Here is a 17631-nt window from a genome sequence, read left to right as displayed (position 1 = left end):
ACCCCCGAATGGGCCCTGCAGAGCGCGATCCGAATTTAGTCGGAGCTCCAATGTGGACTCCAGACCGGATGGGAAACCAAAAAAAAAAAAAAAAAGGGTAACCTTAAACCCTGGCCTTTGGGATCCAGGTAGAGCCAATTATGGGCACAACTTTTGGTCACCAGTCCCTTCCCTTGTATAGGACATGAAATCATCAAAGCACTAACAAATTTAAATTCCATTCCATCACATGAACAAGCTGGACACCATTTTATTTTTATGTTTTATGATCAACATGTCCAAGATTCCTATATATGCATGCATGATCAAAAAGTGAATCAACTTTTGAACTATACGTCGAGATTTCTCCAGAGACAGCTTTACAAGTATTTGATCTTGGAAACTCTCATAAAGTAGTTAATAATAGTAAAAGTAATGACCTTGGCTAAGCTAGTACGTATAAAGTTATCCACAAACCTCATTAATGCCTTTTTTTTTATTACTGCCTCCGTTTCATTCTATATGAGTTAGTTTGACTTGACACGAAATTTAAGAATTTTTTTTTTTTAAACTTTTGATCTAAATTCTAAAATAAGTGATAAATATTTGTCTGGTTATAAAATATTTAATTACTTGTGTAGTATTAAGGAAAAACCCTAATTAGCCAATTAAATTATTAGAAGAATATTATTAAATATTGTACTGTACTTTTCAGGATGTCAAGTAAAAGAATAATCGACAAATTATTAAATAAATTTCGCTAGTGTCAAGTTATGTGTTTCTATATATGTTCCTAAATAATGTGAACGTTCCATGTTTTTTTTTTGTTTTATTATATGCACAAAAATAGGAAATTAGCAACTAATTCAACAATTAAAAGTTAAAACCATTTATAGATCTCTTTGGTGGGCCAGAAATGTCGGATTAATCAGCTAAACTATTAGCAACGTGTGAAAAGGAAATCATGAAGATAATATCCTGGACCTCAAGGCTTTAATTTGTCTCATTGTTATGTACGGTCCTTTTTCTTATTGTTACTGAATTTCATTTCATTTATTAGAGAAAAGAAATAAGCAATCCATAATTTACTTAATATAGTTTACTAAGAGCTAAAAAGTATTCCCTCCATTTGAATTTATTTGATTTACTTTTTTTTTAGTCTGTTTGAAAACGATTGACTATTTCCTCTCTTAGCAACTTCTTAATTTCATTTCCCATATGACATGTTTAAAATCACTAGATTAATAGATATTTTGATACATTTGACATATCTATAATTTAAAATAGTAATATTCAGAAATCTTCATTATTTTCTTAAATTACATATCAAGTCAAACAAATTAAAATACAGGGAATGAATGGCTTATTTTTCTAATTGGAATGTACGAACTTGATGGTTATGCATGTTTGTTTACGTATTGACTTTTTTATGTCTATTAGAATTCGATTATTTTGGATTCGCGCCACGTAGAACCTTATTTGGAGTAATTAGAATGTACAAGCTTGATGATTATGCATGTTTGACTTTTTTTAATGTCTCATCTAGTGTTCGATATCTGTATTGAAGCTCAATTATTTCAAATTCGTGCCACGTAAAACCTCATTTGAAGGGAAGCGCTCCCTACCAAGAATCTTATTCATACTCAGGACTCGTTTGATGATAGTATTGACTTCAATATTATATAAATTAGAGACAACCACATAAATCATATATATACATAAATAAAAAAAGTTTTTAAGTATGTGGTCATCAATGTCATTTACGAAAATTCTATCCTTTTGCTTTTTTGCAATATTTGTTGGTGAATTGGATGCGTATCTTTTATTGTCGGACCACAAAAAAGTTTCCCATTGGATAAATCCAACTTCCTCTCTCCAACTCAGCAGATTCTTTCATAGAAAAAGATGCATCATTAACACTAATCAAAAACCTAAACAACATTATCTTAATTCTTCCCCTAATAATCCCTTTCTAAACATCCCATAATCAAAAATCATAATAATATACCTAAAAAGGAAAGAAAAACATATTCATGAAATCCACTTTCTGTGCCACTACAAAAAGATAATGGATTTTTTTTTTATAAATAGTATTAATGGGGCACCGACCAATTGTTTTATTTACTAATTATATATTTTGTTAAATAAGAATAATTAATTAGAAAAAAGGGGTAAAGTGATTAAATTAATGGTTTATCGTATCAAGTAAAGAGAAAAAGGCGCAACATTGACACGTCTCTATTTCCGTATGCAAAGAATCGTTATCGTGTAACATGATTTTATTTTTATTATTATTTTTATGTAGTGCCAACATATGTATACATCACTATCAAATTTCTGATCTCATGTAAATTTTGGAACCTATCCAAATATCTTTGCCAATTGTTTGAAAGTTACTTTGATAAATATATGGAATGAGGATGTCACCTAAGGTTTTTTTTCCTTTCATAAGCGTTTGATAAAAAAAAAACATATATAATTAACAATATAATACTTCTTTTTAGAAAGAAAAAGAAATTGTGTTAAAGAATACTCTCTCCGTTTACTTTAAATTTTATACGCTACTTAAGAAACAATAATTAATACGAATATTGAATAATTTTAAGTCTTAGGAAATAATTTTGAAATAAATAATTAATGTTAGAGAGAAAAATATAAAGATTTTTTTTAATATAACGAACAAATAAAAGTGAAAAGAAAGAAAGTATTATATATTGATAAGCATAAAAAGTTTTGCGCTATAATCAATATCGCATTTTCCTAAGTCACTTTATATAAAAATGCTGGGAGTTACATACATACCCAATTAGTATCAAAATGGGTTGTGATGCACTGGTGGGAGTGCTTCACCCTTAACTAGAGGTCTCGGGTTCAAGCACTGGATATGGAGAAAATCATGTTGGGAGCGTCACCCCCGAATGGGCCCTGCAGAGCGCGATCCGAATTTAGTCGAAGCTCCAATGTGGACTCCGGACACTGAGTGAGAAACCAAAAAAAATAAAATACCCTATTAGTACAAGGAATTTATATATCATTAGGTCAACCTTAAGAATGAATATTAGTGTCATTTGTTAAAATCATATATTATCAATATATTTTGCTCCCTTTGTTCCTTTTTAGTTGTCATAGTATATTTTTTTAGAGTCAAATGGATTAAACATTTTAAAATGTGTTTTTTCATCCTATCATGATATGAAAAAAGTTGCAATGTATAATACTTTCTATATAGTTTTTGAATATCTAAAAGTTTAATTAGTCAAATTAACTTTGGAAAACACATATAGTGTTATTTTTTCCTTGTTACCTTTTAACATTTATCGACAAATGTCTTGCCTCCACATAAATTGGGAGTTGTCATTTTTTGCTTGGTTTGAGAATCAAAGCTACACATGGGATCGATCGATGACCTTACATATTTTGGATTCTCTTTACATGCTCACCAAATCTACACAATTCCACCTATAAATATGTCTTGTTTGTGCTTCGTTTTGCCACACCTCAAAACTCATCAACTAACGTCCCTACACATAAACCACAAGTCATCACTCTATAATTATATCTTTTAACTTTCCACTACATTATTCTAAATATGGAGAGAGTAAGCAGAATGGTTGCTGAAAAGCCAGTGGTGATCTTCAGCAAGAATTCTTGTTGCATGAGCCACACCATTAAATCTCTCTTCTGTGATCTCGGCGTACATCCATCAGTTCATGAGCTTGATGAGATGCAGAGAGGCCGAGAGATCGAAGCTGCTCTCTCTAGGCTCGGCTGTAATCCTACAGTTCCAGCAGTGTTCATCGGTGGTGAACTCGTTGGCGGTGAAAATGAAGTCATGAGTCTTCATCTTCAACGCTCCTTAAAGCCAATGCTTAAAAGGGCCGGAGCTCTATGGGTTTAATTACTATATATATTCAACTACAATAATAATAACGCGATGAGCTAGCGTGGAAGAATAATAATATAAGCTAGAGGTGAACATTAATAAGTTACTTCTAGCATATAAAAAAAAGCATGTGTATGTAATTATCATGTATAAAGAGTGAGTAGTAGCCTAGTGATTTCTTCATGAGTTAACTATATCTTTTATTTTATATAAATATGGTGTACTTATAAATAATTAATGTGTTCACTTCTAGTAACCCCAGCTTCTCTTTTTCTTTTTTTGTATTGTAAGCTGTGATCTTTTTTAGCGAATATATAAAATAGTGGCTTCTACTTTTTTTCTGTCTAATTAATTTTGAATTCAGTTGTTGTTTCATTTGTCTCATTTCATATATTTGTACATTGATAAAAAAAAAAAAAAATTCTTTTGCCCTCATTAATTTAATTGAAGGAAAGATAGATGTGGTAAACTATTTAAAAATGACGTAAAAATTATTTATATTGTCAAGGTTTACAATTTAAATTCATATTTATATATGGAATAATCAATCGAGTTCAAATAAAATTGAGCAATAATGAACCTTGTTCATGCAAAATTGCAGAATCTAAATTAAAGGGAAGTACATATTATTTGCCACCAATAATAGCTCTACTATGATAAAAGAGCATCTAACATGTGTTGTGTGAATGGTTGCATGCATGCAAGCTATTACCATACAAAATATTAACGTCTAGAATGATACAACATTAACATATAGTAGAATCATAGAAAATCATTATGTCAACCAAATAATAAAAATATTTTTGAGTATATCCATGAAAATTAATCAATGGCAAAGGTATAGTGACAACTTAGTAATTTATAGGGAAAAGAGTCTGAAAAATACTTCAACTTTGACCGAAATTGTTGTTACGATACCAAACTTTATGGAGGACCTTTTACCCCTGCACTATTTAATAGTGTATTTTAAAGATATATATGTGCTCATGTAGACACATTACTATTTATGATGTCCACGTGGGCACATATATACCTTTAAAATACACTATTAACTAGTGTAGAGGGGTAAAAGGTCTTTTCCAAAGTTCGTTATTGTTACAGAAATTTCGGTCAAAGTTCGAATATATTTTATGTCACTTTCCTCCTTGTGACAATTGCATCGATATAATGATGTTATGTGCTCCATATAGAGAATGAAATTTATATGAATTAGATTATATTCCATCTTTCCTTTTCCTGCTATAGTTCATGCTAATTGATGCTCTCACACGAACCAATTTACTTAGGTCGCGATAACTATTGCATCCAAACTAGCCAGGCAAACTAATTCATATAAAACATTTTTCATCATTAAAAATAGTAATAAATTAAAGCACTAGATCAATAGAAATTAAATTCATGATATAGCATGTGGAAATACATTGAAACCCCCAAGAACCGGCTATATGAGTCAAGAACATCTAAATGAAGAAATAACACAGATGTCTCAAAAAAATACTTTGTCTTAATGGAATTAGACAAAAATAAGTAAAGATAAAAGATAGGTTCACAATGTTGCGGACCCATCACACAGCTCACCCCGACTCTCCGAAAAGGCCTCGCTCTACACACGATTGCACAAAAAGTATGGCAGGAGCGGCTTAATGACTTTAAAATTGAGGTATTCGTCTTATCAAATTTGAGGGATCCATTTTTTTTAAAGTAATAATAGAATTATTATGAAAAAATTAACAAAAAACTATATTGTGTCTTTCTTTTAGTTCATTTCCAAACATTAAATAGTGTTTCTTTCTTTTTTGTCAATTCTTAAATTTAACTTTCACCGGACATGTTTAAGACCATAAGATTAAAAAGCATTATATATATATTCTTTACTATCTTAAAAGCATGAACTCCCTAACATGAATGTTAAATTACTATAATACCCCCAACTTAAAACAACTGATCATATTGACTCTTACACGGTGCGGTATATTTATGGTATAGAGTACATAAATTTGTGGGCTAATTACATTCTATCTCGAAAGTTTTTTCAATTACAAAGATTCTGAATATTTTTTCATTGCTCTCGGGTACATTTTTTGGCGGTCTGTTATATTACTGAATGGGAGGAATGTATCTGAGAGGAGATAGAGATGGATTTGAGAGGTGATAGAAATGTATCCGAGAGGGCATATGAATGTATAAAAATTATGATATCTTAAGTTCTATATTTATGTAATATTTTCATATATATATATGTTTTCTATCCTTTGGTAAATAATAGGTCGAGCGTGGTCCATGAAGTAAGGCCCAAACATGAGAAAATACTCATCCAAGTTCCATTGATTCGAAAACTCATTATACTGGGCTGGGCCACAATATTCAGCCCAACTAAAATAATATGGTTTCTGATATTAGCATAAAGTTGAGAAGGATTCGAAACTTTCCATTTCCACAAGTTCCAACAACAATAGTGGACCCACTTCGCAATAAATGCTCCTCGACTCACTCTTACCCAAAAACCATATACAAACAAACACCCACAGCGCATCTTAGCATCCACACCTTAATGCTTTACGTAATGACAAAATTACACAAACAAACGAAATGCTAAAATGCGCACCTCTTTTCTCCTCAGTCATTTTCACTCCATCTCTCAGTAATTTTTTTTTATTTGCCTACATGTAGGATGGTAATAGGGCTGGGTAGTGTGTTTGTTTAAAAGCTAATTTGGGCTATGGCGGATTTTGGGAATATTTGATTTTATGTCAGTTCAAACTTTATTTTAACTTTTTATATGTTATAAAAGTGATAGAACATTATTTATTAAAATAATTTCTTTAAAGCTATTAAAATATGTAAGATAGTAAATGAAAATGGTTTAATAAAAAATAATCAATTTCTTACATGTTTTTTTCCAATTAACCTCTAAAAATTAAAAGACCTATTAAATTAATACAACTTAATGGAAAAATGAACTTATTTTTATGAATTTTATTTTTAGTACCAAACTTAACTAAAAAAATAAAATATTAAAAATTATGTGATGCGGGTTCATGAGGAGCAGGTCTATACGAAGTGGTGCGGTTTCATGCGGAGCAGATCTATGCAAAGCGATGCAGATTCATACGGAGCAGGTCTATGTAAAGCAGATTAAAAATTTTGCGGTTAAGCTCAATCCGCTCCGACCGCATTGCCATTACATGTACGATTATGGAGTAGATATGCTAAAATACGCACTTCTCATTAGTCAAATTCAACTCATTTTGCTCAGAGTCATATCAATAATAACCTTTACATACACTATTTTTGTATCTATACATACCTACAGTCATTTTCAGCTCACTGTAAAAATCATCACAAAACTATAGAGTGAGGTTCAATGTACATTTGTGGAGGAAGAAATTCCCAAGTTTAATCAAATTTTTGGAGATACTTTCTGTCGCTTTCAGTGTGGATGATGATCCAAGAGTGAGCTTCAATGCGAACTGGCAAAACCTAGTTTTTTCTCTAATTCGTAAGTGAGTTTCCGATTACGAAGTCTGAGCTTTTCTTTGATGGAAATGTGATGTGGTTGTTTTTGGTTGATAATGCGGCTTTGTTTTCTGTTTTTTTTAAGGTTTGAGTGTTGCGGTATTTGTTACTTGACGAGATGTTTGGGTTCTCGAAAAGGCGAATGAAACTCGGGAGGTAATGACATACTTATTCATGCCTAGAAACTACATATAAGTAGCCATGTTTATGTGTTGTGCTGGTGTGCTTAGTTTTCTATGAATGATTGTGCTTTATAGTGTTTAGGATTGAGAAGCTGGAGCTTATTGGTTATGTCTCTGGAGATTGTGCATATTTCCATTTCAAAAAAGAGTTCTTGTATGTATATCTTAGTTTAAGAAACTATCAACATGACAACATGCTAAATTAGTCAATTTGGTTCCAAGACCTAATCATGTTGTCATTTAACCATTTAACTGGGTTGCTGTTACTGGCAAAGTCACTATGGTCTAGACAGAAGTATTCTTCTTTGCTAGATTTGGTTGCTAATGGCAGAAGAACTTAGGATTTTCTCCTCAAAGTTGTGGAGTTTGGAGACATATAGCAGAGCTCTACTATTTTGGAGTCTCAATTAGGTTCTTTATTAAACATTAGAATTTAGCAACTGGATGTTGCCTTTCCCTCATGCCTTTTCTAGGAGGTGTAGCTTTTGCCCCTCTTCAAAAACTATAAATTGCATTTGTAAGAGGTCAGGTACTAAATGCATTATTGCAATTGACATTGGTGAGCTACAACTTTGCTCATTGGCTTGTATTTGACTCATTAGTAAAGTTTTATGATCTCTATCCATGGAGCACTTGTGGAAGGCGAAACTGACTTAACGTTAATTACGTTAGGTAAGAGAGCATTACTGAAAGATTTTCCCTTATGTCAGATATGGCTTTGCTTTCCTTGCAATCCTTTCCATGTGTAAGATGCAATTTCACTCAATTAATCATTACGCCTTAATCCCAAACTAGTTAGGGTTGTATAAGATGAATCCCCTGAATCAATTGCACTCCCATTTCAGATCCTCATGTGAAGATGCCATTGAGATCGCTAGTACAATTTTTGGCATGCCTTAGCCTTATACCTTATATAAACAGTGATATGAAGTCCTTGCTTACCTAAGTTGCTAAAATCCTTCTATTGATATTTGATACTCAAGGCCTTTTGATCTCTCACGTGCATTTGTTAGTGGACTTCTTAAGGATATGGATTTCCTCACTATAGCTAGGTCTTCTGAACCATATGCTATTTATATCTGTCTGAGCTCATCACTATTTACTCAGATTGAACTCAGCTCAAGGAACTAGAAGTCCTATGAGGCACCCCAAGCGTTCTAGCAATTCCAGTGTAAGACCTCTATTGCAACTTTTCCTTGTGTTGCATACAAGAAGCATAAAGTTTAAGCTCTTTCTGCATCACAGGGTGAAGCTGTTCCTCCCAGTAATAATGATTCTGAAGAAAAGAGCTGCCAATGCTCATCAGGTGCACCTGAGTTTAACGATTGTGCTTCAGGTGGCTCAGAAAATTGGATGCTTCTTTCTATAGCTGGAGAGAAACCTACACCTCGCTTCAATGTAACTGACTACTGTTCAAAGATATCACATGTTATTAAATTTGTGATGCTTTAAAAGCTTAACATCTTGCTTTTACTGAGTAGCATGCAGCAGCTGTTGTTGGGAACAAGATGGTGGTTGTCGGTGGAGAAACTGGTAGCCGTATGTTAGAGGATGTGCAGGTAAACTGGTGATTGTTCCTTAAGTAACATTATCTCATGTTTGATGACTCCTGCCTTAATATATAAACAGAAATAATGATCTTTTTTGCGCTTCAAATGGGATAGTGTTTGATTTCACTGTGGAATGCGAAGGATAATTATCACCAAAGATTAACATCAAACATTTGATAAGTAAGAAATTATAATATTAAAGGTGATTTGCTGATTTTAGAAGTTAGATTCTAAAGGAAACAGATGTACATGGACGGCGTGTGTAGAATAAAACACGTGAATAGACAGAAATATGATTTAAATGTCTGTGCCCAACAGTAAGAAGCTTCTTCATCTTGGTTTGTGGAGGGATTTTCAGAACCATGAAACCTTTTCTTTTCTTCTGACCTTTTAAGTCACAAGAGAATTTCTGCAGTTGTACTTTTGTTCCTCCAAAGGACCAATGGCCAATTGCCTAGCACTGGGTATATCTTATAAAGAAGAGACTGCTACATAGAGGGGGACTAGGCCTGACCTTAATGTGGACACAAAAGGAGAGGAGCTGACTCTTGTCAGGGCACTTTGTAAAGAAAAATATGCAAAGAGTTAGTGTGAGCTTTGTTACCACTTACCAGTTGAGCTATACAATCAGTTTACAAAATCTTTCCAAGTAAAGTATCTGATCTATTTACTAACTCATTAGCTGTGGCTTAGATAGTTTGTATAGTTAGCCAGAGATTTTTTTGTATGCTCAAATGCCATATCTTGTAAATTTAGCATCATCAACCACTTATCTTATAAAAAAAAAAGAGTATCTGATCTAGGTCTAATTCTAAAATTAGTTATGCCTTGTTTATCCAACTTCGAGAAGATATGCTGGACTAAACTATCTCCCCTGTTTGTCATCTCTTTTAGATCTGTTGTCAACGCTCTAATCTGCAGTTGTGTTGATCTTTGAAAAATGGGAAATGATTAGATAGTAACTGAGACGAGTTTCAATCATTAGTGTCGTGGAAATTGCTTTGTAGGTGGCATACTTGATACCAGTGGCATGCGTTCATTTTCATTTCAGGTGCTAAATTTTGATAGCTTTTCCTGGACAACAGCTTCATCAAAGCTCTACCTCTCGCCCACCAGTCTTCCTCTAAAGATCCCAGCATGCAAGGGTCATGCTTTGGTAACCTTTACTCTAATTTTTCTAGTATACTTTGTTGCTTTACTTTTGGATTTTATTTGTCAAGATACTGTTATGGATTTAGAGATGCACCATGTCTTGGTGATTTGTCTCTTTCAAGTAAGAGTTTGTAGATTTTGAGAGCCTGCTAATTGAAACATGCAATGACCTAGCTAACATCCATTTAAAGAAATTTGAAAAGCTTCCTACCTGAAGATGTTATTTATCTTTGAATTCCACAAAAGGTAGAAAAACTGAGGTCACTTTCCCAAAAATGTTTCTGTACGATATTTCCTCTATCCTATTTTAGTTGATATTGGTTGATGTGTCACCGAGATTAACAGCAGAAAGTCTGGAATCTGGATAGGTTATTATGCGTGAGTTTTAGGTAGAACAACAACAACATACCCGGTGTAATTCCATAAGGTGGGGTCTAGAGAGGGTAAAATGTATGCAGTCCTTGCCCTACCCCGGGAGGTAGAGAGACTGTTTCCAAAAGACTCCTGGCTCAGGTTACGCATATCAAAGAACATACAGAAAAAAATAAATATAACAAGTACTATAGGAAGCATCCATAACATCCATAAAAATTCTTACAATTCCAAAGAGATTCAAGTCTAAAATTTCCTCCTTAGAAGAGTCTAAGGATATCTACCTCTTTGTTGCATAATTAATTAGTGTTCTTCAAGCACAAGACAATATTATTGAGGGTGCTTTTTATGCACAAACCAGAAAGAAAAAGTTAATTATCCTCCTTGCAAGTACGGCAAGAAGAAAATACACTTGGAAATTTTTCGTTGGTGGAGACCTGATGCAATATGTGAAAATTGCAAACAAATAAGCCATGTTACGAAAGTGTGCAAGTTTAAAAACAATCCTCAAGCACAAATAGTAGAAACAGAAATTGAGGAACAATTTTTTTAGATTGCTTCATAGGAGGAGTGTTAAAATTTGTTTTCAGTTACTGAAGTGATTTTTCTAGCATAATAAGTTGCTTAGTTATAGGGTAAAATTAAATTTTAAAATTCTATTAGGTTGCTTTAGTTTTTTGAGATATTTTAGCTTTTTAAATTTTTTTGATGCAGATTTGTTGTAGATTATGTTTTTGAGCTTTTTCTTTCCTGTCAGGAATCTATGATTTCCCATGAAGGTTCAACTGTGAATTTGAAGTTGGCTGTTTAAAGTTCTCCTATGCTTATAAAATTGAGAATCCTATGCTTAACTAAACTGAGAGACAATTTTTTAGAAAAAAGAACAAAATTGGGGGTTGGGGAAGGGGAAATGGGAGAGGGAATTACAGTGCAGGGAATAGAACCCTTGCCAATAAGATGAACATCCAGGTAGTCAACCAACTGAGTTGCACCATCTTCTAAAAAATCAATAAGACTGCCTGATAGTTTAGTTGTGGAGCCTAAGTTGGCTGGGAAACCCCTTTTTGAAAAAAATAATTGTTACAATTGGAAGATGTGGAGGGTGTGTAAATTGTTGACTTTCTATTTAAGGAAAGAAATTATTTTTTCTGGAACGGATTAAAATAGCTGGAAGAGCAAACAAAATGGAAAGAAGGGACTGTACTGGATGTTTGGAGAACATCTACATGAATATTACCTGAACATTCCAACTCCCAATCACAAGGATATTTGTTATCAGTACTTGATTTCAGATGAAGAAGAGAAATAAATGTTTTTGTACAAGTCTACTACATGTGGTACTTCTATGGTAGCAATGCTGTTATAATCCAATTTGTTAATCTGATTAGTGTATCCTTTTGTAGTGTTAAGTGTGTCGTGTTGGAGTACTATTCATCAGAAAATTTATCTGTTATTTCCCAGGTTCAATGGGGTAAAAAGATTCTTATGGTTGGAGGGAAAACAGACCCTTCAAGTGAAAAAGTCTCAGGTTAACTTTCTGCTAATTTTACAGTATTTCTATCTAGTCCAACTGTGCTTTCCACTATATACTTCTTCCTAAATTGTCTGTTGCAGTCTGGGCGTTTGACACTGAAACTGAATGCTGGTCACTTCTGGAAGCAAAGGGAGACGTTCCGGTAAAAGCTTCTAGTCCTCCTGTGCAATCTGATTGTGCATACCCTTTTCTGCCTTTGTGGTATTCACTTCATAGAAGTGATCGCTCAGTTTAACACGATATAAAGTAGACTCGAGTGTATCTATTATCGAAAAAGTAATACTCTCTCCGTCCCATTTTATGTGAGGTAGTTTGACTCGGTATGGAGTTTAAGAAAGAAATGAAGACTTTTAAAACTTGTGGTCCAAAATGAATGATAGAAATTTGTGTGGCCGTAAATCATTTCATCGAGGGTAATGTCATTCTTTTTGGAACTGACTAAAAAGGAAAGTAAGTCACATAAATTGGGACAGAGGGAGTAGTTAATATCTTGTTTTCTGCACCACGTCTCACTAAGTTTGGTGAAGTAAACTTCTATAAACTTTCTCCTTTACATGAGGTATTATCTTATTCTTTTTGATAAAAGGGAAACAGAAGGAAAGTATTAAAGACTTAACTTCAGCATGATGTCTGATACCTGCGGTGCTATTCGTCAATTTTTTTGCTTTCTTTTTAACTCGCCAATTCAATCGACAGGTTGCGCGTAGTGGTCATACTGTCCTTAGAGCAAGCTCAGTTTTGATTTTATTTGGGGGTGAAGACGTAAAGAGGAGGAAGCTAAACGATCTGCATATGTTTGATCTTAAATCCTTGACATGGCTGCCACTTCATTGCACGTGAGTTGCTATAGGATATATCATTTATATGATTGTTAATGTTCCTGCTCCTTGGGCCATTAACTTTACCCGATGGTGGCATTATCAGGTTTGTTTCTTGATTAGTAGCACATGCATGCAGGGGAACAGGTCCTTCACCAAGATCAAACCATGTGTCTGCCCTCTATGATGATAAATTACTCCTGATTTTTGGTGGATCATCAAAGTCCAGGACGTTAAATGACTTGTACACGCTTGACTTCGAGACGGTTTGTGGAATAAAATCTTAAGCTCTCCTTTCCCCGAATGAATGCAAATTTCTTCTATATGCAACATTCTAATGCCAGATGTTCATGTTCACCTCAGATGGCATGGTCAAGAATTAAAATACGTGGATTCCATCCTTCACCTAGAGCTGGTTGTTGTGGAGTGCTTTGTGGAACTAAATGGTATATTGCTGGGGGTGGTAGCAGGAAAAGAAGTATGTCTAAATAGCTAATAACTGCTGCCTTCTACTTCATCATCATCGATACACAACTCAACAAAGAAATGCATTTAATAGGAACCTATTTGCTACTTAAGCTTTCTGATTTTTGAATTTATTCTTCTCCTTCTTCCCTTTGTTTCCATTCTTAGTACTTAACCATACTTTTTTCCTTCAGGACATGCTGAGACTTTAATATTTGATGTTCTAAAACTTGAATGGTCTGTTGCTGTTGCTTCACCAGCTTCTTCTATCACAACCAACAAGGTTCAGTTCAGTTTTTCTTTTCACTTTCTCACAATTATGATACATGCTTCTGCCTTTTGACATTATGTCAATCGACTTTTGTGTCAGTCAACTAACAGTATATGCTCTTGTGCTGGTGCTATCTTTGAATTTTTACGTCAGTCAACCCAGATTTTTTATTCTCCAGTAGCTGATATGGTCCAGACCTAGCAAAGATTTGCCATGCTTTGTTTTGCATGTGAGAGTATGACTATTATAATTTATGTTAAATATTACTCCCTTTATTTCAATTTGTTTGTCCTACTTTCCTTTTTAGTTCGTATAAAAAAGAATGCCTCTTTCCTTTTTAGTTCGTATCAAAAAGAATGCCTCTTCCCCTTTTTTTTATATTGAAATTGGTAATGTTGTATTCCTCGGCATTAAGGATATGCTGGAGACCTTCAAAAAGAAGCAAAAAGAGAATGGAGGAAGCTACTTACAGAGATCCCAACAAATCTAGTAGTTCTAATTCATCTATTTCTATCTTTTTACACCAATAATAAAAAGATGCAATACAATTCCATTCAACTTTATGAATGGAATTGGACCTATCTTGGAAACAGCCTCTCTACCTCCACGAGGTAGTGGTAAGGTCTGCATACATTCTACCCCATACCCCACTTGTGGGATTTCATTGGATATGTTGTTGTTGTGTTTGGACTTGCCCCCAAGGCTTTGGTCTAGTTGTAAAAGCCAATGCATGATGTGTGGGTTATAGGTGCATATCATGGGTTTCAACCACACTGTAGAGAAAAGCTGGTAATTAAGTGGAGAAGAATGGGGGACATTATCCACCGAGTTTCAAACCATGTGGCCGGCCATTGGGGATTTTGGTGATCAAAAAGAAGTATTGAACTTAGGGTTAGTGTTTGAAAAAGATAGTTGAATATTTTGGTTTTTGTTAAATTATTTTATGGCAAAAATAAACAGTTAGCTTTCAAAAGTATAAATAAGGATTTGTGGCTTAGGTCGCAGGTTCAAGCCCCACACCATGCAAAGCGAAGCCCGGTATTTAAGTGGAGAAGGGTAGAGGGGCGGGCCCATTATCCACCGAGTTTAGAAGGTTGTGATTGGTCCGAAGGGTGGGTCACAGACGGATTTCTCGGTTATCAAAAAAAAAAAAAGTATAAATAAATATTTTAATCTAAGCGTCAATTTTTATTGTTTATGAAAAACTTCTCTAAAGCAAAAGGGTTGTTAAGGACTTAGTCGTGTGGTCTATTATAAAGTGCACCTATGATCTGATGTTTGAACCTGTACTTTAACAAAATTACGTGCTCTTGCTCTAGATTGCATCACATAAAGTTGACAATTTAGTGGATCATGTAGTATATTTCAACATTTTAATGAATGCCAGGGATTCAGCCTCGTCCTTGTGCAGCATAAGGAAAGGGATTTTCTTGTGGGTTTTGGTGGTTTCAAGAAAGATCCATCAAATGAGGTAACATGAAAACCAGAACTTTTGCTGTATAACCATCTATTAGCTAGCGCTGACATATTGTCTTCTTAAAGTCAAATTCTCATGTACAAAGTATTTGCTTTGCCTCATTTCATCTTTCTTTTACAGGTTGAGGTACTTATTATGGAAAAAAATGAATTGTCAATGGGCCGCAGATCAAGCTTAAGTAAAGCTGCTGGGAACTTGCTATCTGGGAATCGTTTGACATCCACTGGGCCTGCTTCTCAGCCAGTTAATGGTACTACTACCTCTCATGTGGATTCCATAGCGAGACAGAATCTAGCCTCTGCGGTTGAGCATCATGGCTCTGGTAGAAAATCATTGTCAGAGTCTTTACTCATTGATCCTAGTTCTGTGTCTGGTAATGTCTCACTTCGCAAGCAATTTTCCAATGATGAAGACGCCAGTGCAAAGATGACTAAGACCTCAGGAGATGAAAGTCCTTCACAGGTAAACTATAGCAACTATTCTAGTATTTCACTCTTCACAAGCTCAGGTCCCTGAGTAGATGGATGAGTACATATGACCTATCAAACGAAGTTTTGAATTTGTATTTTCGATGGACGGGGTTATGAAATAGGATACGGGTTAAGATTAAGATAATATGTTGGTTGAATTAGATAGGAAAAGAATTTGGAATAGGATCAATAGGTTAGGGGTTCGATCCGTGGAATTAGCCACTGATGCTTGTGTTAAGGTAGGCTGCCTACATTACAATTTACACCCCCTTGAAGTGTGGCCTTCCCTGGACCATGCGTGAACACGTGATTCGAGCACCGGGCTGTCCTTTGATTAATTTGGTTTGAAGTTCTTGAAGATTCTAGTTCTTTCTTGATGGCTATATGTTGTCTGTTGAACATTGTAATTTCATGTGTTGGGTGTGTTTTATTCCGGAGGTTTTTATAGCTTGTTTTTTTCTATTTAATTGTTGCTGTTTTTGCTGCTAGTGATTTCTTTATATACTGGGCTCGAAGATACAACAATTAGATTGATTTTAATTTACAATTAAGTGATTGTATGTTCTGAAGTTTATTTGTTTTTCTAGTCAAACTGATGTTTCATTCATCTTCATTCTAAGGAACAAGGAGCAAAACAACTAGACATAGGAGGACCCAAAACAAGCAGCAATGGAGGTAAAATTATGTCTGAGGAGATGTCTACTATCTCTGAATCTGGACATTTGCCTACTCATTACAGACAAGCAAGTGCAAACTTTTTTCAAGACACTGATGATTTTGTCTTCCAAGAAGGTGATTATAAAGCTGGATTGCCAGCTTCATCAGGTGCTTGTCAGCAGTATGAAGCAAAACTATCTTCCTTAATGAGAAAGAATGGAATTCTAGAAGGACAGCTGGCAACTGCATTGGCTGGCCGTGAAGCAGCAGTGAAGAGTAAACAGGACATGGAGAAAAAGATGGCTGATGCTGTAAAGGAGATGGAGTTGCTTAAAGAAAAGCTAGCTAGTGTCGAAATGGCCCAGGAAGAGGCTAACAGTTTATCCAACATTGTCCACTCTGATAATGTCAGGCTTGAGCATGACGTGGCTTTCCTCAAGGCAGTTATGGATGATACACAGAAGGTAAAGAGAGGTTTTATTGTTTTATCTATTCCTAAAATGTCTGAGCCAACTTTTCAGCCCACTCTTATTAAGTTTATGTCTACGATATCCAATGCAGGAACTGCATACAACAAGGGGAGTCCTTGCTGGAGAAAGAGCAAGAGCTTTCCAGTTGCAGGTATGATCACAATCATAAGAATGATAAAGGAAATCATAAGCAACATATTATTTTTACATTATTCATCTTTTAATTCTTATTCTGGGGTTGGGATGGGATGCTCGGGTAAGGGAAAAACCGGATGGGGAAGAACTTGGTGAAGATCAACAGATGCTTAGGATATAGCTGCTCTATTACGATTAACCACTCAACAGTTATACAATTATTGAAATATATAATTGCTTAATGCACATTTTGGTCACATGACCATCTTCATCCTTGCTCCAAGAGGTTGTTTTACAGACCTTGGCATTGTACTTATTCAGGGAATATCCTTTGGTTTTTCAGGTTGAAGTTTTCCATTTAAAACAAAGATTGCAATCACTGGAAAATCGATCTCCAACACCTCGGAAACCTTTCCATGTTTAGAATATATAGGATGACATTTTGTATATTAGTTGCTACAAGATTATGTACACATATATGTTAGACTTGAATTGTTATTGACTCGTTTTAGGAAGAACCAAACAATTATCCAGATTGCTTAAGCCTGCAAAATAGTTCACCTGGCAAACTTCAAATTTTGTTAGAATATGTATCATCAAACTACAATGTTGTACATTGGCTGCAATTTCTATTGTATTGTACTAATATATTCCATATCAAGTCTTCAAACGAATGTTTCCAGAAAAATCGTGAACCTAA

General features: G+C 34.5%; 2 protein-coding genes across 5 annotated transcripts; both read left to right on the top strand.

The window, feature by feature from the left end:
- Nucleotides 1-3462: 3462 nt before the first annotated feature.
- On the top strand, nt 3463-4198 carry LOC102598582 (monothiol glutaredoxin-S3). Its single transcript, XM_006342705.2, has one exon. The coding sequence runs from the start codon at nt 3569-3571 to the stop codon at nt 3875-3877; it is 309 nt and encodes a 102-aa protein (XP_006342767.1). The 5' UTR covers nt 3463-3568; the 3' UTR covers nt 3878-4198.
- Nucleotides 4199-7112: 2914 nt separating this feature from the next.
- On the top strand, nt 7113-17606 carry LOC102597813 (acyl-CoA-binding domain-containing protein 4). 4 transcript variants are annotated; one of them, XM_006342704.2, is made up of 18 exons: nt 7114-7361; nt 7464-7534; nt 8668-8731; nt 8806-8958; nt 9042-9119; nt 10162-10266; nt 12096-12162; nt 12249-12310; nt 12865-13004; nt 13126-13252; nt 13350-13464; nt 13646-13734; nt 15110-15193; nt 15320-15661; nt 16290-16344; nt 16462-16790; nt 16888-16947; nt 17275-17606. In XM_006342704.2, exons 2-18 carry the CDS (start codon nt 7497-7499, stop codon nt 17353-17355), a joined length of 1989 nt encoding a protein of 662 aa, XP_006342766.1. In that variant the 5' UTR covers nt 7114-7361; nt 7464-7496; the 3' UTR covers nt 17356-17606. The 4 variants fall into 4 exon arrangements, with proteins under 4 accessions (XP_006342765.1, XP_006342766.1, XP_006342764.1 ...); XM_006342703.2 differs by having other exon boundaries at nt 7113-7365; nt 16290-16790; XM_006342702.2 differs by having other exon boundaries at nt 16290-16790.
- The last annotated feature ends 25 nt before the right edge of the window (nt 17607-17631 follow it).

Source organism: Solanum tuberosum, unplaced genomic scaffold (assembly GCF_000226075.1).
Source record: "Solanum tuberosum cultivar DM 1-3 516 R44 unplaced genomic scaffold, SolTub_3.0 scf00035, whole genome shotgun sequence".
Taxonomy (NCBI): Eukaryota; Viridiplantae; Streptophyta; class Magnoliopsida; order Solanales; family Solanaceae; genus Solanum; species Solanum tuberosum.
The sequence above is the reverse complement of the archived record's forward strand: the minus strand, read 5'-3'. Positions and strand labels throughout refer to the sequence as shown.

Bases quoted from the DNA above. Each gene is read 5' to 3' on its own strand.
- LOC102598582 (XM_006342705.2), top strand. From the start codon at position 3,569: ATGGAGAGAGTAAGCAGAATGGTTGCTGAAAAGCCAGTGGTGATCTTC.
- LOC102597813 (XM_006342703.2), top strand. From the start codon at position 7,497: ATGTTTGGGTTCTCGAAAAGGCGAATGAAACTCGGGAG. The intron at 13,465-13,645 runs GTATGTCTAAAT...TTTTTCCTTCAG, and splicing joins GGGTGGTAGCAGGAAAAGAA to GACATGCTGAGACTTTAATA. The intron at 13,735-15,109 runs GTTCAGTTCAGT...AATGAATGCCAG, and splicing joins CTTCTATCACAACCAACAAG to GGATTCAGCCTCGTCCTTGT.